Source organism: Pholcus phalangioides, unplaced genomic scaffold (genome assembly GCF_987345545.1).
Source record: "Pholcus phalangioides strain wild (caught in Gottingen) unplaced genomic scaffold, Ppha-v1.0 ptg000042l_1, whole genome shotgun sequence".
NCBI classification, from domain to species: Eukaryota; Metazoa; Arthropoda; class Arachnida; order Araneae; family Pholcidae; genus Pholcus; species Pholcus phalangioides.
In genome coordinates this window covers 36,940,681-36,967,743 of record NW_028301628.1, presented here as the reverse complement: position 1 = coordinate 36,967,743, position 27,063 = coordinate 36,940,681, and the positions used below count along the sequence as shown (strand labels likewise).

General features: G+C 32.0%; 2 protein-coding genes across 2 annotated transcripts in view; one reads left to right on the top strand and one right to left on the bottom strand.

Annotated features, from left to right (window-relative positions):
- The first annotated feature begins 126 nt into the window (after positions 1-126).
- LOC149064972 (uncharacterized) lies at positions 127-20,964 on the top strand. The gene is made up of 13 exons (XM_089254844.1): positions 127-193; positions 1,821-1,912; positions 3,637-3,913; positions 5,924-6,102; positions 6,333-6,413; positions 9,879-10,057; positions 11,491-11,680; positions 11,866-11,957; positions 12,338-12,495; positions 13,684-13,793; positions 15,448-15,528; positions 16,047-16,178; positions 18,761-20,964. The coding sequence occupies exons 2-13, from the start codon at positions 1,835-1,837 to the stop codon at positions 18,851-18,853; spliced, it is 1,650 nt and encodes a 549-aa protein (XP_089110970.1). The 5' UTR covers positions 127-193; positions 1,821-1,834; the 3' UTR covers positions 18,854-20,964.
- Positions 20,965-21,295: 331 nt separating this feature from the next.
- The window catches only part of woc (zinc finger protein without children), a 48,366-nt gene continuing 42,598 nt past the window's right edge, over positions 21,296-27,063 (bottom strand). Inside the window, exons 21-22 of the mRNA XM_089254843.1 lie at positions 25,477-25,585; positions 21,296-23,651 (exon numbers count right to left, since the gene is read on the bottom strand). Coding sequence (XP_089110969.1) covers positions 23,489-23,651; positions 25,477-25,585 — 272 coding nt within the window. The 3' untranslated portion in view covers positions 21,296-23,488. The remainder of the gene's footprint in view (positions 23,652-25,476; positions 25,586-27,063) is intronic.

Here is a 27,063-nt window from a genome sequence, read left to right as displayed (position 1 = left end):
ACATAAAAACAGCATAAAATACTCAATTTATTCAATTTTTATCAACTTCATTTGATTCTTCATGGAATTTATGAAAAAAAGTTCGACCATAGATAAATAAATTTCAATGCAGCTCATGTGTTAACCCTCGTCCCTCAGAGGTTGAACTTATTATTTACAAACAACTCTCATTCATGTGATTCCTCCACCCAAGGTAAGAGTTTTTCAAAATGGTTAAATAAATATACCATATGATAATAGTAATAATAAAAATGTACCAGTGTAAATTGTGGTCAACCACGGGCGCTAAATCCTTCGCATAGGCGGATACACACCGCCCCCCCCCGCAAAGAAATTTGTATATAATATACGGAAGAGTAGATGACTGCCTAATAATACTCAAAAATTGTCAACGAATAAGGTAAATACTAAAAAATTCCTAATGCATTTCAACACAAAATGGGCGTGATACTCTTATCCTCTGAAGACGATCTTCAGAAGATAAGAGTATCACGCTGACCGAGTTTCCCACTTGGATTGAGTACCAAATCTTCAATCTGGGTTGCTCAGGGAGTTGCCCCACGACGTTTGACTTGAACAGACGTATTGTTTTTCGTTCCGCTGAGCAATCGAGATTGAAGATTTGGTACTCAATCCAAGTGGGAAACTCGGTCAGCGTGATACTCTTATCCTGTGGAGGTCGTCTTCAGGGGATGAGTATCACATCCCCTTTTGTGTTGAATTGCATTAGGAATTTTTTAGTATTTCCTGGTATTTGCCTTAGTCTTTGACGATTTTTGAGTATAATAATATAGGTGGGAGGTGAAAATTTATGCTCCTTTTAAGAGTATAAATATTTCAATATAATTAACAAGTATTTCACAATTAATTTGAAATCGTTATCAAAATAACTGACATTCATCTGAGATGTTTTTGATGACTCATCTGTTTTTTTTAAATCAATCTTGTCAGCATCAGTGGTTACCATACCGCAGCGGTTCTCACGGTGCTCCGCGGAGCCCTTGGGGCTCCTTGTGCATTGTCCAGGGGCTCCACGGCCGCTCAAGGAAAATAAAAAAAAAACAGTAAAATTAAAAAAAAATAATTATAAATATTTTTAAATGGTAAAAATAAATCAGTAACTTTGATGAATCAGAAAAATTAGGCCTACAGGGCTCCGCCATAGAATTTTTTTACTTAAAAGTGCTCCGCGAGACAAAGAAGGTTGAGAACCGCTGCCATACCGGGTGGGCATAAAATAACTTTGCCATTATACGAGCCCCTAGTGGCAGCACATATCACGAAATCTGGTTGAAATTTGAGATGTAGGTGTTCCAGAGCATGTGTGCATTTGAGGACGTGCGAGTGCAAGAAGATCTCATCAAGGGGTTGGTGCGCTAGATGCTCAGTCAGGAACTTCCGCAGATATGAAGAAATTCCTAGGCCGAGTATCTAGTGCACCAATCCCTTGGTGAGATCTTTTTTTATCTACACCCTGCATCCGCATTTATGGTGCTACCAGTACTGTTTCACTACCATTTATGGTTTCTTTTTTGTTTTGTTTCTGGTATATTGATCATTTTGCAATACATAAAAGTGGGTGTTGCCGTTAAATTTCTCCAAAAAAATTTTCATTGTAGCTACAATCACAATTTCATTTTTTCACATCCTCGAGTGCATAATCTGAAACACTTAGATCTCAAATTTCATCAAAATTTGTTGATTTTTGTAGCTACTAGGGGCTTTTATATCGGCAAAGTTATTTTATGACCATCCTGTATCTGTGGTTCATTAAAAATGCCCTTTTCTTATATCAACCTTCTTTTTTTTTATCTTTCCAGTAGAATTCTTAGAAATGAATTTGATGAAAATTTTACCGAGTTGTAACAATCATATTTGGCATTTGGCTAAACGGAGCAGTTCATCCTTCAAGGTAAAAGGATTTATTTTTCGTAGATTCATAAAACTATCTCTCATTGTATTAGTTATCAGGGCTTTGACAAATCCCATGTGCTGTGGCCACTAGAAAATATGTATTGGTGCCTAAAATTTCCTGTATGTGATTGCTTTTATTTTACACGCGACGACAACTATTTTTTTTTATTTCATGGCAGTGTGTCTTTCAATATAAGAAAAAAGGTCAAATCCTAGAAGTCGTAAAAATATTATTTAAATCCACTGTTTTTGAGAAAAAAATCATGCTTTTTCCTGAGAAATTTGGCCAGCATCCACTTTTTTTTTATTTCTTAAGCCCTGTTGATTATTGATCTGTTTTTAAGCTTGTATACAATTGTCCAACGTATCAGCAAAACTAATTATAAATATATGTACTATGGTATCATTTTTCCACATGGTCATTATGTGTTATTAAAACTCACTTCAAGGTAATCTATCAGCAGGTATTTAATTCAGGGGAAAATTTTTTTCCAAACGCTTTTGACTTCTATAACTAAAACAAAAATACTGTAAATGCATTGGGAATGAAAATTAGCGATAGTACAACAGAACCTCTCTATGCCGCTGTGGCGATCATAGTGACAAACTCGCATAGTAAAGATCCAGGTTCGAACCCCCACTGTCCCCGAAGGTGGTTGTCTGTGGTTCCTGATTTCGTGACACAAATGTGATCCAATCTCCATGTAAAAAGTTTTGCTACAGAGAGCAGCAAGCCTAAAATGGTATATACTCAATCGTGACTCAATGACACATTGATGGCACTGTCGAAAAATCTGATAACACGAGATACACACCAAAACTGTTACGTACACCCTTCCACATTTCCAGCTCAAATCACTCGGTAGTAAATTTTCCATGGCAATAACACTGAAGTTTGAAAGAAAAAAAAACCTCTCGATAATGGACACTCTTGGGATGGAAAATTTTGTCTGCTAATAGAGTATACACATTATTTACTTACATACAATATATTGAAGTCTGTTGATGTAATTTGAAAAAGTGGCTTTTAACAGGAGGTGTCTGCTAATGGGAGTATCAATTATAGTAGGTTCCACTGTATATCATGACTTTTTAGCTGTATTTTATGAGTCCAAGCAGATTTGTTCTTAAAAGCAGATAATTAAAAATGTGAGTGCGTGTTTCATCAGAACTGACTTAGTATCTGCCCCCGCTCCAAAGCAGAATGGTTTGCATTGTTTTACAACAAGTCCTCAGCTGACTAGAAATGTTCTGCGACAAAAATTCCCATAATAATATTTTCTAAACTGTTCATAAAGTTCTTCCCACGATTGTTTTGCAATGTGTATCAGTTTTCGGCATATTGTGCTTTGCATATATTCCTTCCCAGAACATCACTTTGCACGGGAGGCCCATGATGATGTTAAGATGGCCCTTTCATTTTATTTAACGTTAAAATGCGTTTTTCTCATGATATCTAAAATTGAGTTGCTAGATGTAGTACTCATCGGACAAATTTTTAAAAAATGTTCGCATTGAGTGAAAGAAATTTTATGTTTACTACTTGTAATGCAAGGTTTTTGTACTTTGTTCAATGCTTCCCCCTCCCCATTTCTTTTTAAACTCGTACTAGTATGAGGTATCATTCTTGACGCATTCTTTATCTTTCTGTATTTTACAATGAAATTTTACTGTGGTAATTTTCTGTAAAATACAAGGTCATTTGGCTTGGTTCTTGTCTAGGTTATTGATGGAAAGCTCAATCTGGATCCAGATATTTTGTGTTCTGCCCAGCAGAGATCTATGGTAGCCATTAGAGCTCTAGAGCTATTAAGGACTAAAGTAAAAGCAGGAGGTAGCGCTAAAGCAATTAAACGGCACACAGAAGTTAAGAAAAAGCATCTAGTTCGAGACAGAGTGAAGATGTTATTTGATGAGAATTCACCTTTTCTGGAACTTGGGATGCTTGCAGGCCTGTCAATGGATTATGGCGATGTTCCTTGTGCTGGATGTGTTGTAGGTATAGCAGTAAGTTGAACAAAAACTCGGTTGAGTATGCTATCAGATTATTATTTTTTTATTGAAAGCTCAATATTAAATTTTCTAATATCTTATTTTATGACCCAATATAAGTTCCTCAATTTTATAGAATGCATATATGAAAAGAAGTGAGAGAAAGAATACTCTAGAATTAGCTTTTAGAATAGCTTTTCCTATACCCTAGAACAAATTCATGATACATACGTGCATATATTTATATTTAGTGAAAAGTATGGGTGATTAAATAGCTCGCCATTGTAATTTCCATAATCAGTGGCAGCATATAATCCCACACACATAAATTTTGCTACTCCGAGAAACCAACTTCTCTATAATCCACAGAGGCAGTGATATGCACTTGTGAATTTAGCAAATGTTAAGTGATAAAGTTCCTCATATATAATCCTCAAAATGAAATATCAAAACCTATATACTCTAGTTCATAGTTTCCCAACCTTTTTTGTCCCATCGCCGCCTCCTTCAGAAATTTTTTTCTCCCATCGCCCCCCAATGCAATCTAGCCCATAAGATCCTATGTTATACCCGTAGTTTCTATTGCCCCCTGGAACATTCCATTGCTCCCAGGGGGGCATTAACAGTGCAGTGATTCCCAACGTGGGCACATTGGGAATCACTGCTCTTCATTAACATAATTTGTGAAACAAGAAGACTACTTCAAAATTATTATGTCTGTTATCTTTTGATTTATTTTTGTTAATTATTAAAAAAAACATTTATATATTTATGAAACTAATTTATAAATAATTATAAACAATACATTTTAATTATTTAGAAAAATATCTACTTTTTATCCCAACTTCTCTCAGAAAAAAAGTCTAGATAATATGCAGGAGCCTATAATCCAGGGTTAGAAATTCAGATTTTTTTCCAGTGTATAGTCCCTGTGTAGGCAGGAAATTATGGTAGCTTTTATTGATGAGTTTAAATTCCTCATTTAAGATCATTTAACCAAGTTTTCATCTTTACACTTGTTTTTCATGATTCAATCATAAAGCTAGGTTTTTAAAAACCCATGTTCAATTTTTGTCTTGAGTTTTTTTTTCTGAAATTTGCCCAAAACCTGCGAGATTTAATGTTCTTAAGTAGGCCTATTTACTTCTACAGGTTTGTGTGGTGAAATTATTTAGATGTCAATGATTTACTTAATTTTTTTTCAGTAGATAGCCTATAGATACGTCATTTAGTGTAGTCAACATCTTTATTTGAAAATAATTACATCATGCACAGTAATTATACTGCATTACTTCCAAAATTGATTATTTTATTTAAAATTATTTTAATGTAGAAATTTAAACATGGAAGTGGTTGAATTCCACAGATGTAATTTAGTTTGCTAGACAATGCATGCTGAATTGTGCTCATAACTAATTTTGAGTAGTTTATACACAAATTAATAAGATAAAGATTTGAGGGTTGTACGATAACGTTCATAGTAAATTTTTTTATTGGTTTTTAATTTCTTATTTTGTTTTTTGAAACAAATTAATGTTTATTAGACATTATTTTAAAATTGCTGCAAGCCTAAAAATTTATATTTTGATTACCATAAGTGTTGTGGTGGATAGACCAATAAATAAAATTTTTATTCATGATATTGTTTTAGTGTATTTCCTTTTTTATTTTAAACGTGAGAAATAATATTGATGTGGATTAAAGTATATTTACAACTATGCAACATTTTCACTGTTTTTAATCATTATAATATCCACTATTGCTTACAGCCAGTAAGTAAAATTTGTTTATCTATGCTATCATGGCCATAATCCTGCAGTGCTGAATGACTTGTTTACATCTGCAATAAACATATTTGACTTTTGTAGTAAGAGTGAATATTATCTTTATGTATTTACTTGTTCATGTGAGTATGATGTCCATGATATAGTAGTCTATGTATATATCTGATAGCATATAGCATATCTGACATAATTAAGAAGGGTATCTATTATTGCAACACTCTTTTTATTTACAGGCATTGGAAAAGTGCATGGTCGCTATTGTGTTGTTGGAGCCAATGATGCCACAGTAAAAGGTGGGACATTTTTTCCAATAACAGTTGTGAAACAACAACGCCTCCAACATGTTGCATTTCTGAATAAATTGCCTTGCATCTATCTAGTTGATAGTGGAGGAGCGTTCTTACCCCTTCAGGTATATAACTCTACTATCTAACAGCAAGAAAAGTATGCAATTACTTGATATTATTAACAAGATTTTGCAAATATGAACTTTTTAATGCAAGTTAGCATTTTTCCATCTTTGAACACACCTAAAAAATTTTAAGTTTAATTGATAATTTAGAAGATATTTTAAAATTATTGAATAGAATACCTAATCTCATTCTTTTCATAAGTTTTCATTTACTTTTATTATAATTGCAGTCCGAAATTTTTCCTGATAAAGAGCATGGTGGAAGGACATTTTTTAATGAAGCTGTTTTCTCATCTCTTGGGATTCCGCAAGTAGGTATTTTAAAACATTATCTTTTTATTGTGTGTATATCTAAATTTGATTAGCAAGGCATGAGTACTTATTCACTTTTTTGTATACCCAAGATGATATGGTAGGAGCACCAAGTCATCTTAAACAGTGAAATCTTGTTACGCGATGTAACAATAAATCCCTCTACAATGATATTTTTTCAAAACTTGTTTGGAATTGTCTATTCTTTTATGTTATACTCCTCTCAATACAACAATATCCTTTACTAAGATAAATCCCTCTATAACAATATTTTGTGGAGAGATTTTAAATTTGCTACAGAACAATATTTTTTCAAATTTTGCTGGAAATAGCCTTCAATATATTTTTCAACTTGTCACACATATTTTAGTTCTTCTGAGGACATCCATCCAATATCAGTATTTGGTACCACCTGATCACTGAAAGTGTTGGAAAAATTTTCGATATCACTACGTTTTGTGATATACACCAAAGTGTATTGCAGTATACCTCTTTACAAGGACAACACACACACACACATCTAACTGAATTTTGCTTATCAATTAATTTTTTTTTTGCGGTGAAATATTCAAAGGCACATTTTTGCAGTGGTACTAACAACCCTGATTCAGAAAAGATGTGAAGATGGCAACAATAGCAGAAAATTGATGGCACATGATGTTGCCTCTTAATATAACAATAATCCCTCTGCAACAATATTTTTTCTTGGTCCATGGAATATCATTATATTGAGGTTTCACTGTATACACTTATCAATAAATCTATCCAAAAATTCTTTCCCGTTTTGTCTTTCAGTTGTTAGTAACCTTTCAACTACAACTGTGATTGCCTAAAATAATTAGTCCTTTCTTAACTTTTTATTACAAGAACTTCCGGAGAAAAATAGAATGAATGATTCGCACAGTTGACCGAAATAGAGCTCATGATCTACCGATAGATCACAATCTATAGATTATAGACCTTTGGTATATACTGTGATGTTTTAAATCTGTAATGACATTTTAATAGTTAATCGAGTCATAAACTAAATGTCGAATAGAATGGTTGTGCGAGCCTAGAAAATTTTAACTTCAGTATTGTTTAATGAAGCACTTTGCATTTGTTTCTTCCATTGTATTCTGATGATATGTTTCGGAAAATAATTTTCATGAAAATCTTACCTAACTGGCATGTATGTGTATTAAGAGTCTACTTTGCAATGAATATAGTAATAAATTAATAGTTCAATGATATATATACATAAATTAATCAAAAGTTTTTATTTTTAGCAGGGTTGTTTGGTTTAAACCTTGGTTTTAACCAAAGAGGTTTTTTTAAAAAAACCCACTTTAGTTTTTTTCAAAAAATCAAATAAAAGCTGCCTAAATATAATTTTTTCCTTGAAAAATATCATATTGGTTCATTATTAGCCAAAATGTTTCATTTTTACCACATTTTATATCCTTGGGGTACATTCTGATGGTATATCTTTAAATGACATAAGATTTTATAAGTGGGTTTTTTTCAAAAAGTTCATAAAAGTGGCCAAAATATATATATATTTTTCATATGAAGTATCTTAGTCATTTAAAGTTATATATAAAAGCCAAAATTTCTCATTCTTACAACATTTTCTAACCTTTGGTTACATTCTGATGCTCTATCTTTAGCAAATTCGTGAATAAGGAGTGCATCACACATCTAAATGTAGTGGTGTATTATCTCACAGGGTTTCTTTTTTCCTTCACAAAGAAGCAGCTACAGTAGTGACACCATCATGCTAGGGGCAGGTGGTCCTATAATCCAATAAAGACACCAGCTGTCCTTAAAGGACAAACACTAGTGTACTAGTTATTACATTACCTCACATACATTTTCTTTCCCATAGCACATCTCACACTGTATATCACCCAGCCTTAATATTCAACAGTTTTTTTATACTTTCATGGTTAAGCCCAGTTAATCAAGGTTCTACTGTATAATAGTAACAGATTTATGAAAATATAATCAGCTATATACGGGGTGATTATAATTAAAATTTTGATTTCAAAACTATACAATAAGTACTGGTCAGAATGACTTGAAAATTTGCATGGTTACTCCTGAAGCAATGGAAATTTCTTTCGCAAAAGAAAAAAGCGCAAAATGTGCAAGTAGATGATGCTGTACTTGGCCAGCAGTATAATCTATTTTGTGCAACCACATCATTTCGGCACTTCCACAGCATCAGTGTGTGGATAGAACTTCTATCAAGATGCACATTGCAATACCAGCAAAGCAGCTGCTGAAGACCCATTTTGACAGGATGCACCTTAACCCTTGCAACTTCTGGCTGTGGGGGTATCTCAAAATGTTATAAACAGTGGTCAGATTGCAAACTTTGGTGAATTGCATTCTCCAGCACATTCCCTATGTGTTAGAAGTTCCTCAGGAATATTAACGGGGGGGGGGGGGGGGGACGTTTGGTTTAATAAAGCTGAATTGCAAGCACATCCACATTATGACCATGGCATACTCTGATTCTGTTGTTGAACAAGAATTTTTGTGCTTTCAACCTCATAGCCAGAACATGCGGTGGGCAACATATTTAACATTTCTTAAGTAAGTTGTAGTTATTTGTTCAATTACTTCGTTTTTTGTGATGTTTCCACGAATCGTGAAATGCTATAATTAAGGTATAATTCTGCCATGACTGGCTATCATTTCCATTCTGCGAGCAAATTTCCCACATGTTGGATGATGCCATTAATTTTACATTTTTAAGTATGTATCAAATAAAATTGAATTTTTTCAGGAATATTCATGTCAATTTTCAAGTCATTCTGACAATCGTTCTTTTTTTACAGTGTTTTGAAATCAGAACCTTAGTTATAATCACACTGTATATCGTAAATCATTGCTAATTAATCTGCATTATTTATGCTTCATTAAATACATTATATTCATCTAATTTTTATTACTTTTTGCAAAATAGCTTCCTAATTAAGTATACTGAAAGTAATTGGAGAAAAACCTTTATGTATTATATGATTAATAATAACATTAAAAGAATTTTCAAACACACAGTAATCCATTGTGTTAAGCAAAAAATAATTAAATTGCAAAAGTTGGCTTTTGTTAAAATGAAATAAATATTTATTGATTAATTAGCATGGGAATAGTGTTAATTACATTAATAAACATTTTATTTTAGTTAATTATTGGAAGTTTGAATGATTTTTCAGAAATTTCATTGTTTTTAATGTTAATACTATTTAAAACAAAAAACCAGTTTAAACCAAAAAAACCTGGTTTAAACCAAAAAAACCTGGTTTAAACCAAAAAATCCTGGTTTTTTGGTTTTTTTACCAACCCTGATTTTTAGTTCATTTAAGAAATACGATGGTTTTTTTTTTCTCTAATGCACATAATGTGAAACATTGTCTAATGATGTACAAGTTATTTACCATGGGGGGAAAAAAGATTAATCAATCAAAAACTTTCAGATTGCTTTAGTATGTGGAAGTTCCACTGCAGGTGGTGCATATTGTCCAACGATGGCTGAAGAGACTGTGATAGTAAATAAATCTGGTATAATATTCCTTGGTGGCCCACCCCTGGTAAAAGCTGCAACTGGTGAGGTTGTATCAGAACAAGACCTTGGAGGTGCTGAATTGCATTGCTCGTATGTTCTATATTTTTATATGAGTTTTTATTTGTATTTGTTTAATTTTGTTGCTTAAATTTTGTGATATTAATATAATCAAAATGAGGAAGTATTACAAAACGAAGCACATGATGGTGAATTTTTATGCATTTGATTATTAGTTTTTATAATAAAATACAGTAAAAAAACCTTTTGCAGACACTCATATGGTTCTTTATTTGAATATGAATGATAATCTAACAATATTAAAGTCATAAATATATATCGTTGTATAGATACAAAATTAAAATTACAAAAGAAATATTATACAAAGTTATTATCATTAACTCAGTATGTCAGTAGTTTGTTTTTTTTGAAAGAGTGATCAATCGCGCAGTGTGGTGGGTTTGCCTGAGCATGAACTACAATTTTAAGTTTTTCACTGTATTTGAAACATAAATTTTTTCTCTTAGTGATAGAGAGCGATGATTATACTACAGCTGTCCATATCCATATTAAACAACGAGGAATAATGTAAAATATAGAATAACAATCAGCAACACATGATTTCAGATTCTAAACAGACATCATAGGTGCCAAACATTAACAAACCTTCATCCAAAATTTCATTCAAAAGTAGCCGAATATCAAAAAAGTTGATGAAATATTTAAACTTTTCTGCCATCTAGTAAGCATAATTTCAACTATTGGTGTCCGTACAGGGGTTTTGGTCCAATGCAATGAATGATGAAAATGGTCTCCATGATCGTATCTGAGGATGACCATTAAACAGAGGTTCGAAATACATTATTTAAATGGGCTTTTTGCCGGGACTTTTTTTTTTGGTCGTAAAATAGGGGTGACTGCTAAGAGGGGTTTTACTGTAAAATGAAATTAAGTTAATTAAGGAAATAAAATAAATTTTGGAAACTTTATACTGTAACTTATTGTCATCATTCATAATCATAGCAGAAAAAAAAAGATTTATGACCTAATCACTATGCTATATAACAACTGAAAGTTTGAGAGAAAAAATATTATTTGAACGTGAGCATATATGTACAAAGTGCATTCATTCGTTTACTCAGTTGTGTGGAAATACGAATGCATGATATTATTTCATGTTTCAATTGTGTTTTCAATGTGTTGGTGTTTCTACCTCCCTTCCCATTATTATGTTTGATGGAGGTTTATTGATAAAATTAATTTTATTTGAAATCTTTTAAATTAAGGATTTAACTCACCATATTCATGTCAGAAAACTTCTTGTTTCTAGTTATTAAATTGCTATATGGCAATATGACCAGAGTTGGTGTGTGGTAAAGTAGTAGTTTCTAGTACTGATAATTTCGTTTTATTATGGTGCCAGAGTGATAGGGATGTGTTTTGTAAAGCAAGTTTTTTCCACTTGAATCATTCTCATCTATAATGTTTCTAAATTTGAATTTTTCACTTGCCTTTCTTTTTATTAGTACGAGTGGCTGCACTGATTATTTTGCTGAGACAGAAGCTGAAGCATATGAAATGTGTAGAGAAACAGTGCTTGCATTAAATTTGCCAGAAGTTCCAATCTGCTTGAATATAGAAAGTCCTGCATATTCCGAAGAGGAATTAGACATCCTTTCTGGGAAGATGGTTTTAGACAGAGATGATGTATATAAAGTAAGCATATTAAATACATTATAAAGAAACGTTTATACTGTCATTTACATACATGAACGGTTAAGAAATTTATTAATTACTCCTTATATCATTTTCATCAACTGGATGAATCCTAAAACTCTAAGTTAAAACTCTTAAAAAAATAAGAGTTAGTTAAAATTTTTACTCAAATTATGTATTTGCAGATTATTGCCAGAGTATTTGATGGAAGCATATTCAAGGAATTCAAAAAGAAATTTGGAAGCAATCTTATCACTGGTTTCTCCTTTCTGTCTGGGTCAGTTTTAAGAACAGTTTTGTATTTTAAATAATCATATTTGAGGTCCTATGGTGTATATTGAGTAATTTATAGTCAGACTCTCAATTATAACTATATCAAAGATTCTGTGAAATTTCTGTGCTGTAATAGAGATGTTGTGCTACAACCAAGGTTTAATGGAAAATGCAATTAGATGCAATCAAATACAGTGCTTGAAATGCTTATTTAATCATGATTAGTGTGACTATATTTGATTGAGAAAAATGAATAGGAAATAGGAATCGCACATAAATATAGGACAGAAAGACTCAAATTTATATTAAGGGTAAAGGATTATGATTTTATACTTTGATTAAATTATGAACTAATGAAAAATTTCATAAAAAAATTATTTTCAGAAAGCTAGTTGGTATTATAGCAAATAGTGGATGCATCACTTGGCAGGATGCTCAGAAAGGCTGTCATTTCATCCAAATTTGTGATAAACGTAATATACCGCTGGTGTTTCTACAAAATTCAGGTGACAAAAATGTTGCTCAAAACCGTCATGAAGAAGGTGAGATATAGAATTATTTCAATTTTTTTAATGAGTTCAAATCAATAAACTAAATGGCAATTGATTGATGAAGGAAGAGTTATCATTTATTTTTCATCTCCGTTTACTTTGAATAATGTATATTTAAAATTAGAAATTATCAAGATTATTACCAAGAATTTTACATCTCTATATATTGTTTAACTAACATATCATGATAGATGAAAGAAAAACTAAATTACAGATGTATAACAAACAAAATAAGGTAAAATTTTTCATTCCAAATTCTATGATCTATGTTCAAAGTGGTGATAAAATAACTTTTCAGATATACAAGTCCCTAGCAGCCACAAAAATCAATGGATGCTAATGAAATTTGGGATATAGGTGTTTCAGAGTATATGCTTTAGAATGAGAAAAGAAAAACAGCTCTTGCAGTTACATTTACAGCAACAAACTTTCAAAAAAATTCAAGTGACAACACTCTTTTATACATTGGAAAATGATAGAGGTAGTAAGAAACTATAAATGACATTGAAACAGTACCTGTATCAGCCATTACCTGTCAACACCATTACTAGATACAGAAACATGTGTAAACAACCAATGCAGATCACATTACTGCCATAAGTCTCCCCCTCCCCACTGAAGGGTTAGTGCACCAACCCATTGGTGAAATCTTCCTTTGTCTGCATCCTGCGCCAGAGTTTTATGGTGCTACAGGTACTGTTCTCTATACTGTTTATGGTTTTTCCCTGCGCTGATCTGTTAGCAATGCATAAAAGTGGGTGTTGTCATTTGAATTTCTCAAAATTTTATTGTGATTATAACCACAAGAGCTAAGGTTTTTTTTCTAAATATAATATCATAAGATGTGATAATTTTTTTTTCTTTTCCTGAGCTGCTAGTATGTTTTGAGCAATCAATATCTAAACTCGTAAATCTCTTGGAATGAAAGGGTGTAAGTCAAACTAGTTATGAGAATGAGATTGTTCAAGAATTTGAAATCAATCAAACTGTGGAGGCTGATATGTTTGAATACTGTTTTTTCCCCATGAGAAATTGTATCTGAAGTAGCATCATATTAACAGTCTTATAAATTTAAGCATCAAGTTTATATCAGAGCTGCATTAAAGAGGCTGTTATTGAAATGCAAAAGACTCTGTATAGAGCAATTTCTCAGTTCTCATTAAAATAATTGTGTTTCAGGTTTAACTCTGAAGGAGCGAGCTAAAATGATAACTGCACATAGTTCTGCAAGGGTTCCAAAAATAAGCATAAATGTTGGTGGATGTTTCGCTGATGAAAATTTCACCATGGTACCAATTTCATAATTACGTATTGATTTTTTTTTTGTAATTTTAAATTTTTTGGATACATACTTCCGCAGAAAAATGTGTAGGGATCTTATTAGGATCACAGATAATGTTATCATTTGTGTATCACTTTTGCAAAGTTAGGACTGGATGTTCATCAGAACATGAGAAAGCTTTGTTTGTATCATATTCCCCCATATTATCTGGCATGCCGTAAAAATTGAGGGCATCAGCTCTTTTAATGTTGGAGTCTGGTCCATTACTGGCATGCTGTGGAAAAAGTGAGGAATAATAATTACAGAATACATTTAAAATACAAATACAAAGGCAACAACAGGGAAATCACCCAATGAGGTGGCTGGAAAAAGATGCTCATAAAAAAATATGAATCTCAAATATAAGCAAAATGCAGCAACTCAATATGAAAGTATGTATCACAATTACGCTATCAAATTATATAAATAATTATAAAATCAGAATAAAATAATGGTTTTTCTGTTCCTATTTTGCACAGGAATTTGATAATGAAAATTCAGCATTTACTTATTCCTCTAATTAAATTATTGTCAATTTAATATAAAACACATAATGTATTTGTTCTATCTCTGTTTTTTCTGCATGTTCAGAGATTGAGGAGAAATATGCTGTCACTTTTGTATCACTTGAACATATTTTATAATGCAATTCTTTAATTTTTTGCTCTGCTTACTCAAATCTTGCAAACATGATCATGGAATACATATTGTGTCTCTATTTTACTCATATAATCTATGCAAATGAATATGCTTAGCTTCCAACATTTTTAATAAAAATCAAGATTGTAGTAGCAAAAGCCAAGCTTAAAGCTCAAACTACCTTAACCTAATCCATAAAGACAGAAAGGTTCCTAAAATGCCGAGGACAGGCATAGTTCAAATTAGCCAATTTAATCAATTCTTAGAGTTCAGATAAGAATTACCCAGAAACTGTGACTCAAATTTCCTGACATGGCAGAAAATATAGGTATTCTTGGCATGTTGGATAATGGAGGGCATCACAGTACCTATCAGAATTTTGGTTCAAATTATCTTTTTTTTTTCATTGAAAGTTTTGTTTCGTGCGTCTTGAAGCTGGAGGTGTACCAGACTCACTTTCTCCTAAGTTATTATTATCAACCTTCAGACTATGTGGGTAACTGTTCTAGACCTTTCGCTTCAGTTTTAGGTAGATAATTTAGATTTTTGCATTAATTTTGGGAGTGCTCAGCTCTGTGCTATATAATACTGTGGATGCTTTTGCTTAAGCATCCTTGGCTCTGATGCCCCATTAGTTTTATACCACCTCCCTCCCTTGTTCATAACCATTTTAAATCACTGTGTTGCAAGATTGAAGTTTAATAATGTCTTTTATAGCTTAAAATTTACTATGAAAGTAGTTTTTTTTTACCTTGATAAACTTTTAATTATGAAAAACAGTAGATTAAAGCATTTACTCAGTTCAGTCGAGCCTTTATAATAAAAAATAATGTGACATCAGCTTTTCAACATTTTCACAATGTATTTTATCTGCCTTGGAGTTATTCATGTTTTTTTTTCTTTTTGTTAATGTAGCTTTTTATAAATTTTGTAATAACTATAGTTACGTGAAAGTTGTCATTTATGCCCACCCATATTTACAGTGTGGTGTTTCATTCGAACCTAATTTTCATTTTTCGTGGCCTTTGGCTCATACCTGTTCTGAAGTAATTGAGAAAAGTAAGGTAAGGCCGCTTCATAGTATTATTTGAATTTATGCTATTTCACCCCACTAAATTATGTTCAAAAAGTCAAAAACAATCCTATGTATTACACCCAAAGTACAATTGCTTGTATTCCAAGAGAAGATGAATTTTGAGAACAAAATTCACATTCCTTTGTGGGAATGAAACTGCTAACCTTTTACTGTCCAGGCGAGTGCAGTGAGGTTGGCAGTTTGATTCCCCACAGAGGAATGTGAATTTCCTTTCATCTTCGTTTGGAATCCAGGCACTTGTACTTTGTATAATTAACTGAGAAATTCATTGCTTTGTTACATTATTAAACATATCTATTTTTAAGCTTCAACACCTTTATTAAATTTTACCTCACTCCTTTTTAATGGTAAATTGGTAGACAATTATGTCCCTAACTATTAGATCATTTTGAATTTCTATTGGTATTCTTGTATCAAGTTATATTGAAACACTGAGTTTATAGAATGAAATAATTACTCTTATTCCTTTTTTCCCCCTTATACAAGTGCTCAGAGGTAACTAAATTGCTGCAGAATGAGGACTTTCATTCACGACTATTTGATGACACTAGCAATGCATTTTACAGAGCATCTAGAATTCTGGTTGATGATATAATTCAGCCTTGTGAAACTCGGAAGGTAGGGAGCTCCTTGTTTTTTTGTCGCAGAAAATAAAAACTTGAAACTAGTCATAATTCTATAAATCAAATTTTCTATTTGTGTAATTTATTTTATGTAAATTCAAGTTCTTAATGTTTCCAAACCTAACGTAATTTGGCATTCTTAAATTTCACAAAAAACATTTTTTATAAATTGCAGTTATTTTTTGTTTTTTAAATTTATTTTAGAGTATTCAATAAGTTTGCATGTGTATTTCCATCAATTGTTGATATTCTCACCAGGTCATCTTGAAGGCGTCAACGGTTATTCAAAGGCAAACGAGAGCTAGTCTCCCATTCGGAAACCGCCTCTCTACAGAGAACAGGAGGATCTTCAACATGATACTTACATAAAATAAATGTCATCTTCACTTCATAAAATAAAATTTGTCATCTTCACTTCATAAAATAAAATTTGTCATCTTCACTTCATAAAATAAAATTTGTCATCTTCACTTCATAAAATAAAATTTGTCATCTTCACTTCATAAAATAAAATTTGTCATCTTCACTTCATAAAATAAAATTTGTCATCTTCACTTCATAAAATAAAATTTGTCATCTTCACTTCAAAATATGTAAGACAGGGTAGCAGCACCAGCAAGAACACAAAACAAGCATTACCCTGACATTACACGTTAGGGTCATGCATATACACACACATGCTCCTGCATATACTGATTTGTTAGAAATTCCGTAGAGGAATTTGTACTAGGTTCGTATATGGTTACATAGTAGTAGAGGTCTTGAAGACGTCGTAGTTAAAATTCTTAGGAAATTTGTAAGCCATTTTTTAACCTAACCCAAACTTGCAGAACTAGTTAGATGGTGGCAATTAAATTATATTAAAATTACCATTCATCCCATTATTAAATTTAAAAAATGATAATTACTAGATTGTACAATTGTTTATTTTTTCCTGAGCTTCAGCTGATCAGGCAATCCAGAGTTAGAGAAATAGCAATGAATTTGATTAATTCTTGAAAAAATTTATGGTGCGAAACTGTATATTAATGGATCAACCTAGGGTTAGAGATGTGAGGGGAGAATATTCTCCTGGGTGTAAAAATTGGAGAATAATCGAGAATATTCATTTTTCTTTTAAATAATTTAAATTGTTTTACTAATTTTGTTTATATTGTGAAATATAAATGTTTTGTTGTCTGAAAAATTTACAAGACAATTTTTGGTATAATCACCCCCAATGACAACTTTTAGTTTGAGAATATTCTCTAGGTCATGATGAGAGGTTTTAAGTTTGGTTATAAATATTTTAGAAACCTTTAGATTAAAACCTTAAAAAATTATTTTAAAATTAGATAAATTTTCAGAAATAAGTTCACAATATATATATAAAAGAAATTAAATCAAAGTTGATTGATAAAGGAAGCTATTCTTATATAATCTCACCTTCATTCTAAGAAGACACAGAATTGTTTTCTTCAATGCACATACACTTAAATTCTGTATCACTCACATTTCTTTAAAAATTGTGCAATTTAGCTGTTGGTTTAATTTTCTTGCTTTCAAACTTTAATATTGTCGTCTACAAACTTCAATATTCCCATCTTGATGGGAAGAGAGATAAGGACAGAGAAAAATGTCTTTGACAGACATTTTTCGTCCTTTGAGGGAATACTATTATTATAAGTTACTAGAGAATATATTCTTATAAAAAATAATTATTATTCTCAAGATTATTTATTACAATACAGGTTACTACATATATTCTTGATAATACTCTCTGGAAAGATTTCGGTAACTGAAGAATATTCTCTGGAAGGACTATTATTAACAACTTCAGAATAACTATTTCGTATAAGAATATTCCCCAGTAATTCATGAAAGTAGTCCTTCCAGAGAATATTCTCAAGGATATTATATGTAACTATATTATAAATAACAGGAGAATATTCTCACAAAGAACTTATAATATTCTCAAGTTATTTATAATAGTATTCTCGAGAATTTTACATCTCTACCTAGGGTCTTGTGAACTGTGATAATATATAAATATTTTTGTTGAAATTATGTATATGATAATTTTATCGCCTTATCAGAGGTGACCATGTTTCCTTTGTTATTTAATAAAACGTTCTGGATGCACCCATTCTTTGATATCTGAGATGTGAAGCGGTGTGTAAAAGCAGGCCCATCATTAGGGCCCCCCCCCCCCACTAATGATATATGGGCCTGCTTTTACAAACAGATATTTTAGTCCAATTTTCAAACAGAACATGCAATAAATCGTTAAAATAATGAACATGTATAACAGCCATATTCTCCACTGGCAATGGAAAATAGGATTACACACATAATTTCTTTTGTATAAGAACTTTACTAAAAGATGCTGTGAATTAAGATTATGTGTTTCAAGTTATTTTCCTCATTCTTTTTGTTTATACATATATACAGATCCTGTCCATATTCTCCACTGGCAATGGAAAATAGGATTACACACATAATTTCTTTTGTATAAGAACTTTACTAAAAGATGCTGTGAATTAAGATTATGTGTTTCAAGTTATTTTCCTCATTCTTTTTGTTTATACATATATACAGATCCTGTCGTTATGCCTGGATGTAGCAATGGCTCACACATCACATGCTGCCAGTTCCTCAGCAGTTCAACATTCTGCTCTTATGAGAATGTAATTAAAGAATGAAAACTTAATTACTTATTATAAAATGTGAAAATGACATTTCATATAATTTTGGAATATAATGGGTGTTTTAAATGGAGAACTTAAACAGACTGTCCCAAAAATAAATTTTTTTGAGTTCAGAATTGTTTCCTAAGAAGTGTAACAAATTTGTCTTTTTCCCTCTGGCCGTAATGGAGACCAATGGTAATTTTGAATGTCTATAACGGATGATTATTTTAGTGCATTTCACATTTTTTTACTGGGTTTTTCAATCAGAAATCCCATTTTCTCTCATAGAAAATTTTGCTGAATGAAGATTACTGAATATATTTATCTCAACCAGGGTCCACTGTGTAATTGATTCAAATCAAACTGTTTCCAGTTGTACAATCCCCTCGCCTTTAAATAACAAAAATTCTGTTTAAAGCTGATAAAGAGAAATACATAGTTAACCGAACAATTTTTATTGAAAACTAGCTATAATATCCGGCGCCACCCGAGTTTCTTCAATTAGTGGAAGAATCGAAAAGTGCAAACCAATATAAAGGAATAAACTATTATACATAGTACTAGCAGCATTAAAGAACCGACCAAAGAACAAACCATTGCAAAGGCATATCTCACATTGTTAGGTAACCAAAGTAAACATTCTGAAAGTCACTGTTGAGGCGCAGGAACCATTGTTACCTGACAGTTTTTGCTCATTTCAGGCATTTGTCCAGCAGCAACGAACTTTTAAAGTGGCTTATTGTTTAAGTCGGGTCCCCGTATTCGCTGTTTTTTCTTTTATTGGAAAAAAAAAAAAAATTTACAACACTCAGCAATCGTCATTCATGTGTTTTGTTTACAAAATTTGAGTTGTGCTTGTTTAGGATAGCTCATTCTTCTAGTGCTACTGATAATGCTTTGAAAAGGTAAATAAAAGTGAAAATTTGGAAAACAAGAAAAATTGGATGTTTTGTCCATACTTGGCGAAAGTAAATCAATACCTGCTGTGGTCCGCTACTACGGGAATCAACGATGAGGTATATCAAGGAAAAGGAATCTGAAATTCGCTCAGCCGTAGCTGTACCCGTGACAGTCAAAGCTTTGCAGCGGCTACGGGTGTTTCTCGTACAGAAAATGCTGTTTTTTGTGGGTACAAGACTGCTACAAAAAAGTTACCCGATTGATTGTAATAGCATGACAGAAAAAGCAAAAAAATTTACTTTTCTATAAGAAATGGGCTGGTGAAACGACGACTTCATCAGAATTTTATGCATGTATAGGTTGGTTTCATAGGCTTAAAAAATGATTCGGATCACACAATGTAAAAATCACTGGTGATCAAGCCTCTGCTGACCAGGAGGTAGCTAGAAAATATCCAGACTTTGTAGAAAATTATTGAAGAGAAGGGTTATGCACACATATCAGCAGGTGTTTAACTCTGACGAAACTGCCACGGAGAAGTTAAACAAGAGAAAAAGCGAGCTCCTAGTTCAAATCAGCAATAGATTATTTTCATGACATAGATCCCTATATTTTACGTTATTTACATGTAGAAAAATTAGTAGAGGAAGCCTTGTTAACATACTTGATGATATGAAGAAGTAGACACGGCAAACAGAAAAATCACAATGTTCTTTTAGAAAACATTGCCAACAATCACTGCACCCTCTTTTACATTCCCTTCTACCTCTGCGTAACCCTGCTCTTTCACTTGATGTTCAGTAAACGAGATATACAAAGAAAAAACTATGGTTTCGGTTATTCACGGATACCCCCCCCCCCGCGAATACGGGGGGCCGATTGTATATACAAAATTTGATGACGATAAATAGAAAATTTAATATACATAAATAAGAATTGGCTTGTTTTAGTAACACAATTTCATATAAAGCTAATAAAATTATCTAATAATTTATTTGCCCTGCTTTGAATATGTATGAGTAAAATATTTTGGATATGGGTGGTTTTTTTTTTACAAATTTCAATGGGGCCAAAAACAAATCTATATCCCTTGTGGTAACCTACAGTATTTTCATCACACGAAAAGCTTATAGTTTTTTTTTTGTGATTGAGAAGTATTTTTACAAATTGTTTTCAAACTGCTGAAAATAAAGATTTAATTTTTTCATTATATCTCAGTCTGTAGTATTCATTTGTTGGAATTGAAATTTGTCATGTGATAGAGTAGCAATATTCCGGTTACATACAACAGTATAATAAATGCTATTTCCACTAAATCAACTCCAAAAGTATATAGTTTAAATACATTGTAAAAAATCTGAAACTAATTTTTATTCAGAAAATTTTCAGCCAGTATTTTAATAAAATGTTACTTTGAAACTGAGTGACGTTTGAAGATAATTAAACTTGATATTAAAATAATTTTTCAATATTCTATCTACTCGTATTGTGTTGATACAGAGTCAAGATTAGCAACAATGAAACAAATTGGAAATTATCTAAATCTGTGTACTTGTAATATTTATTTCACAAATTTTAAAACAATTTAGACATATCTTTTATTTAAGGCTGCTTGCAAAAGCCAGCAACCCCCTACAAATGCATTGGCAAAAAATAGTAAAAAAACTATAACTTTCTTCTTTCGGCAGCATTAAAATTCTGAAAAAAAAAAAATCACTGTCCAACCACAAAGTTTGTCCTATCATATCAACTCAAGATTTGACAACACATAAACAGTCATTTGTGTCTTGCAAAAAAAAAGGGGAAAAAGTTTGATTCCCAAGAGTATCCATAACATATGTACTGGCTCCATTTATTTCTAGAAATTATTGCTGCTAAAAACATGCCGTATTCCCACTGGAATCGTGCAGCAATCAAAAGACCTTACAATACACAAAGTTTCTTGTTTTTCATATTATATCATGGTCTAAAGGGCAACACACAAGTTGTTTAGCCAGACGCTGCAGTAGACATAATCCCCATTGAAGGGTACATGGATTATGGATAAATGAGAATTCATTCTTCTGTTTTAACAAGATCAAAAGCTGGTGAGAAAACTTGCATTTAAAAATTCACAATGCTGTTGAATTCCTCATAAATATACCAACTGATGTCTGCCATAGGCAGCAATCTGAATTTCTGGTGATGATTCAACCTCTAGACCACAGATAATATTATTGATCTTCAAAACTAGCCTCGTTATCAAAATATATTATTTCTTGCATACATAGTTCATTCTTTTTCAAAATGGTTTACACACAAATAAATGCGATTTCATCAAGGATGTAATCTTTGTTTTGATTTCTGGTTTATTAATCATCGCCAAAAGCAATAAACCACTTGTTGAGATACATAAAATATTGATGAAAAAAAAGTTCCAAGCTGAGAAGCCATGGCCTCACAGAATTTGAATTCTACTTGCACTATGGCTCATCATCCCAGAACTTTTATCATGACACCTGAATAGAAATATTGCTGAAAAGTATTACAACTCAGTCCAATATAATCCATGAAAAAAAATTTTCTAGATGCATGAAAAAAGTATATACAGAAATATAATAAGAAGCATATCTGTATTATATTTTCAAGAACATGTTTCACAAAAAATGTGAGAAAATAATTGTGATAAAAACAAAAATATTCAAGGATGAATTCTACCTTTTAATTTTATTAAATACATTTTTACATTTGCATATTCAGTTCATTGTTTTCTCATCAGTTGTTTGCTGCATAGTTTTAATTTTTTTGTAATTCAAAAGGCAAGTCCTCTAATTTCAAGAAAAAAATTAAGGATAAATTATTCGTAAAATTGATAGAGCAGGCATCAACGTCTATTCTCAGCTAATCACTGGGATTCACTCCCGTGGCCCAGCTCCTGAGCCACACGATGTTAATTTTCTGGGGGGGGGGGGGGAAATGACTACCAAACTGTGAAAGATCCATTGTTTTAGTTCCTCAAGAAAAGCTTCCATCAGAATGACTAATTTTGAAGGAACGGAAAATATATAGAAATATTTTATTTCAGAAATATAGAAATAACGGGTAAAAGGAACCAAGTCATTTTCGATTTCTCAACTGAACATGTTGTTGGAATAAAAAAAACTGCTTGTTCACCTATAATCAATGCAATCAAAAAAAAATTCTTATGTATGGCAAGAAATTGTAATAGGTAGTTACCGTAGACACACCATAAACAATATTTTTCATATAAACATTATGGTGGGGGGGGGGGGAGAGAGAGAGAGAGAAAAATGAACAATATCACCAAGATTAGCTTAAAATATATGGTTATTAGCACCTTCATTAATCAGAACAAAAAAAAAAATCTAGTCGACATAACATTTTGCATGTCTACGTAAAAAAAAGAAATGTTTATTTCACATTGATTCTCTCACATAAGCAAAAGATTCAAGATAATTATTCTGATTAGAACTTATTTGATTAATAGAGAAAAATTCCTGGCTGTATACACACCCATTTCGTAAAATTAAAATGCCTCATGTCAAACCACAATAATTTTTTTTTACATGTTTAGTCACACTCAAATATGTTCTTACAAGTACAGTCACGATGACAATCATGAAAATAAAATGAAAAACTGAACCTTCTACACAACAATACATTACATTAAAAAAAAAACACAGTACGCACACACATAAACCATAATATACAAAGCATAATGGTGGATGATTTCAGATCAGTTTTCATAAACCTCTCTGACAGTTTTAACTCTTTGCAGCATCCTCGCAATCAAATCTCTTCCCATAGCTTGGGTAGAATACCAAACAGGACTGTCTGGCACGCACGATCGTTCTGGGTACAGATAAAACACGTCGTTTCTTGTCTTCACACTTTCGGGACTGTATATGAAGAATAGAAAAAAATAAACTGAAGTATCTTGATTTCCTGCATAATAATCAGTAGATTATATGTTGAAAAGACATTTGAATTTTTCATAGTGCAGATTATCCACAGCTTTTTAAACATAATATAGATATGTGAGTAAAAGAATTATCATTTTTTCTAAAAAATTGTCATAAAGAGCTCCCATTTCTTAAGAGTTCATAATCTTGAAAATTTAATCATGGAGCTGCATGCTTAGATGCAGAAAATCAAGGGATGCTAATTTTACGAATCATTTCTTCAATCCAGTTTTTTTGCAAAAGAAGTTCACAGTTCACAAAATTCAAGAAATTGCTGATGGCTTCAATGCAGAAAGATATGCTGTACGTAACACAGAGGTCCAAGTCAATATTAGGTGGTATGGGAAGGCTCTACAGATCATAGTAATTGGAAAAAGAAATGTTCACATAGAGGGCTGGTGAAATGAGTAGGGCTAGGATTTTTTATGCCCTAAAAATACAATGTCACCATGGATTGGTTACAAAACATGAACTTCAGGTTTTTTAACCAATCTAAGTGATCAAGTAACCAATCTAAGCCTTAGTAATGTGGTAGTAGCCACTGGGATAATATGGTAGCAATGAAGTTGCTAAAAAAGGCACAGGTGGCAATTCCCAGACTAGAAAAATCTGTGGATTGTCACGTGATGATACACTTCACTGGCAAAGAAAACAATATGAACAAAAGAAAAAATTGGGGATATTTTTTTGGGAGGGATTTGCATGATGTGACCATGACTCATTTTCTTGGGACATACCCATATTTTCCTGTGATTTTGGACGTCCAAACGTTTTCTTTATAAAGATTTTTACCTTTATTTTTCTTTCCATATTTTTAACAAAGCCCATTTGAATTTATATTTTTCATTAAAATTGAGCATTAAAATTATTTTGCCAACTTATAAGTTATATTATGATTGTTATGACTATATATATGAATATTCATCTCAAATATTTGACATGTCCCAAACTTTTTTTTTCTTCATGGAATTAATTTCAATCGCTCTGATTTGCAATAGCGTTTCATTTCCTGCCATTGGCAAAGTTTTCAGAAATTTTAATAAATCAGCAACTCTGCTCACTTTTGGCATCATATTTAGTGACGGTTGGTAATTCGCCATACTTGGAACCCCAATTTCTGACATTTTTCTCAAGAAAACATGATCAGCCTAAGAATTCAAGAACGGGGGATTTCCTCTAGAAGATTTTCCATTTTTGTGAAGCACAGTTGCAGGATTTTTCAAAAAGATACACAAAAATCGGAAGAATCTGGTTCTGACTGGAACATTTCAAAAAGGCAAAAAAATTAGAAGACTCCCGGGTAAGCTGGAAGCATTGGCACATATGAGAAGGTATTGTATATTTCCAAGAGAGTGTCAAGAAATATTTTTTTTTTCAGAAAACAGGCAGTTGGAGCAAATTAAGTTTTAGAACCTCTGCTTCAAAACAATAGGCTTGTGAAAGAAACGAAAAGAGTGTTGCATACAGTGTCTACACTCCAGCTTCATAAACATACTTTCAGCTGGCATAGAGGATGACAAAAGGTAGTCGCAGATTCTGGAAGTTGACAATTATCAAATCTTGCATTTTTTCCAAAAGTAAAAGTTGAAATTTCATGGCAAAAAAAAAAAAAAAAATGTGACACTCAAGCCGATTCAATGTTACATTGAATGAAACATTTTTCTCCATATTTTTCCCATTAAATGAAACATACTTTTCCACTCAATAACTTATAAAACAAATTGCTTCATGTGATAACAAAAAAAATAATAATTTCAATTACCATTTAGAAAGATAAAATTCATATAACTTGACTGGACATCTCAATGGGTTTTCCAAATTTTCATTTTGCTCATAAACACCATTTTCTTCTTTACGGCGCCTCTGCCAATCTATATCATATGTATAAAAGAGAAAGACTTGAATTATTGTGTACTTTAAGATTAAAATGGGAACAGGGCTCCCACTCAAAAAATTAGAAAAAGTAGGAAAAAGCAAGTATGATGGGGAGGGTAACCCTTAGACAACATAATCATAGCATAATGAAAAAAAATCTTTAAAGAAAATTATATTTTTAAATTTTGAATTTTTCTTTCTCCATAGCACTATTTCAGTATCCTATAAGACTGACTGACTCAAGCCAAAGCAAAATGACAGAAATGACTAGGTCCCAAAAATTTTTTTTCGCAAAACAGTATATTAACCACAGATAATTCTTTTCTCTCTCTCTCTGTCTCTCCTTATATATATATATTTATTTATTTTTTGAGTCTTCCAAAGTGCAGAGTTTGCCAACTCTCTTTGACAATGCACAGCAAATTTTGAAGACTTCACATTTTTTAAGAATGAGGCTCCTTTAGACCACTTTCAAAAGGACAGTGCAATTACAAGATCTGATGCAAATAAGGCAAGGTGAACCAGATAGTTTTACTGTGTTCTCCATCCTTTTTTAAAGGGATTTGTTCACATTTTACTGTTCAATGCCAGTGTAATCATTTTTGACAAATGAAGCAATTTGATTTCTAGCTCTTTGCTGAGCACATTGTAAATATTGTTTATGCCTCTTCATGCCTTAAAAATACAGAAGACAATTGAATGCTATTGGGTAGCATCAGAATCACCAAACCTAGATTAGGCCTATGTATCCAACTGCTTTGTAATGCAAACTGTTGTTTCACCTATTTGCACCATAATTTTTAATGATGAATGTTAGTTACTGTCCAAGACCATGAAGTAATATATACAAAATTATTTTTTCCATCCAGACAGAAGTTTTCAATGACTACTATATTTGTTGAACCCTGAAACTAAGCAAATGAGAAATTAATAAACCAAATGATCCCCCCCACCAAATAACCTTAAAAACTATACAATTGCTGCTTTGGCAGAATCATTAATTGCAATCTTCAACATTTGTAATATTTGGCAATATATCAATGATTCCTTGCTCAATTAAACTCAATTACACAAATTTTGTTGATAGGATTTGGTGCAAAAGTAGGGCATTTTACCAAAAAGTAAGAAAAGTAGGACGACTGGGAGGCCCCGTGGAAACTTTCTATTTAGTACTTTCTTTTAAATAAATCAAGGAAGAGATGCATAAATACTACACGTTTTGGAATTCACGAGAAAGAGCTGTAGCATTATCTGTATCCGCAATTTTCTCCTTTAAAATATTTAAACTTTTGTACAAATTTTCTCACTTAAAATTAAGGAGAAAGATTTTTTTGCTTTCAATACTTCACAATTATCTTTTGATTACCACTCTTTCATGTACACGACAAAAACTGGTGCGCCAGGATTTGGTTTACACTGAATGCCACCCAGACACTAAAACATGATGGAAATTCAATAACATTCCCACGCTCAA